Source organism: Arachis ipaensis, chromosome B06 (genome assembly GCF_000816755.2).
Source record: "Arachis ipaensis cultivar K30076 chromosome B06, Araip1.1, whole genome shotgun sequence".
Lineage (NCBI taxonomy): Eukaryota > Viridiplantae > Streptophyta > Magnoliopsida > Fabales > Fabaceae > Arachis > Arachis ipaensis.
This window is the reverse complement of record NC_029790.2, coordinates 132710012-132711440: the sequence shown is the minus strand read 5'-3', so window position 1 is coordinate 132711440 and position 1429 is coordinate 132710012. Positions and strand designations below refer to the sequence as shown.

At 25.1% G+C, this 1429-nt stretch overlaps 1 protein-coding gene across 1 annotated transcript in view; it reads right to left on the bottom strand.

Annotated features, from left to right (window-relative positions):
- Positions 1-1429, bottom strand: part of LOC110263623 (serine/threonine-protein kinase STY17-like) — a 12706-nt gene that overhangs the window by 8882 nt on the left and 2395 nt on the right. The window contains exon 2 of the mRNA XM_021105235.1: positions 390-674. Coding sequence (XP_020960894.1) covers positions 390-674 — 285 coding nt within the window. The remainder of the gene's footprint in view (positions 1-389; positions 675-1429) is intronic.

Below are 1429 nucleotides of genomic sequence, written 5' to 3'. Positions count from 1 at the left end.
TAATTTTAATACATTGACAGTATAAATAAATTTATAAAATTATTTAATTAAATTTAATTATTTAAACAATTATTCATGCAATGTGTATGAAAAGTAGGTTTTTACTTTTATTTTTACACGACATTTATAATTAAATGAGTGGATAAAATATTTTTACAATAACATCGTTGATATAAATTACTTTATAAAAAATATTAGCGAATCATTGAAATTTATTATTTTTTGTCATTATTTAACCATTAATATTTAAAAGTATGGGATAAAATATGTTGTTGGATTACTAAATTAAAAGAACTAGACTAAAAAAATTAAATAAACAACTAAGTGATGGTAAAAATCAATAAATTTTGATAATCCTAACATTTTTCATAGCAAAATGAAACACTAACCTCAATAGGATCAATGTACCATCCATTGATTTTGGCTTGATCTATGATCTGAGCAAGATGAGTAGTAGTAGTAGTAGTGGGGATTTGAACTTGAGGGCTTGCAATAATGGAGGATGAGCTTAGAGCATGAGAGAGAGGAGGTTGTTTAACAATAAGGTCCAATATTCCATTGTCTTGTGCTATTTGAAGGCAATATCTCAAGTAGTCTTGTGTTCTTTCCATTCTTTTCCTGTACATTACTCTTAGTTCTGCTTGCTTTTGCACTTCCTTTTCTAAATCTGCCACCTAATCAGTTATTATTATAATTACTTTAAAGTCTTGGTTTTTATATAAATTTTAATTATTACGAATTATAACAAGTGTATAGGTGGTTTAGTTTCTCCTAGAGTGTACATTAAATTTTCTCTAAGATATCATGTAAAAAATGTTCAAATAATTGTACTTTTTAAAAGTAATTTTTGTACCTTCTAATTTTTTTTTGGACAGATTGCACGTACCTTCTAATTAAAGAGTGTTAAAGTTTGAACTTAATGGGCTTAGGGCTAGTCTATTATAAAGGCCCACAAGGAACATTATACCTTTGCTTTCTCTATTTGTTTGGTTACTATAACTTATTCTAAATTTAACAAGAGAAATCAAACTTGACCCAATATATCTCTACCCAAAGATCGGAAACCGACCCGTCCACCCTGCTTTCCACTATAATTTTTCTTTTAAAAAATTTAAATTTTTTTTTTATCAAACTAATCAAAATAGAAAAATTATAACTTCATAACTAATTAATTATAACAATATTTGATCAAATTCATACGTCTAAAAAATTTGATTTAAAAATATTAAAAAAGGCTTAATTATTTTGTTTTTATGTAAAAAAAATGTGATGTCAAATTTTATAAATTAAATGGGACGGATTTCACTGTCATTTTTTTTATAGACTTAATTTTAAAGTCTGACTCGCTTTTTTGACAGGTTAAACATTAAAAAAAAGATACACACAATTTAAACATATAAAAGACATAATTAAAATAAATCAAATATTA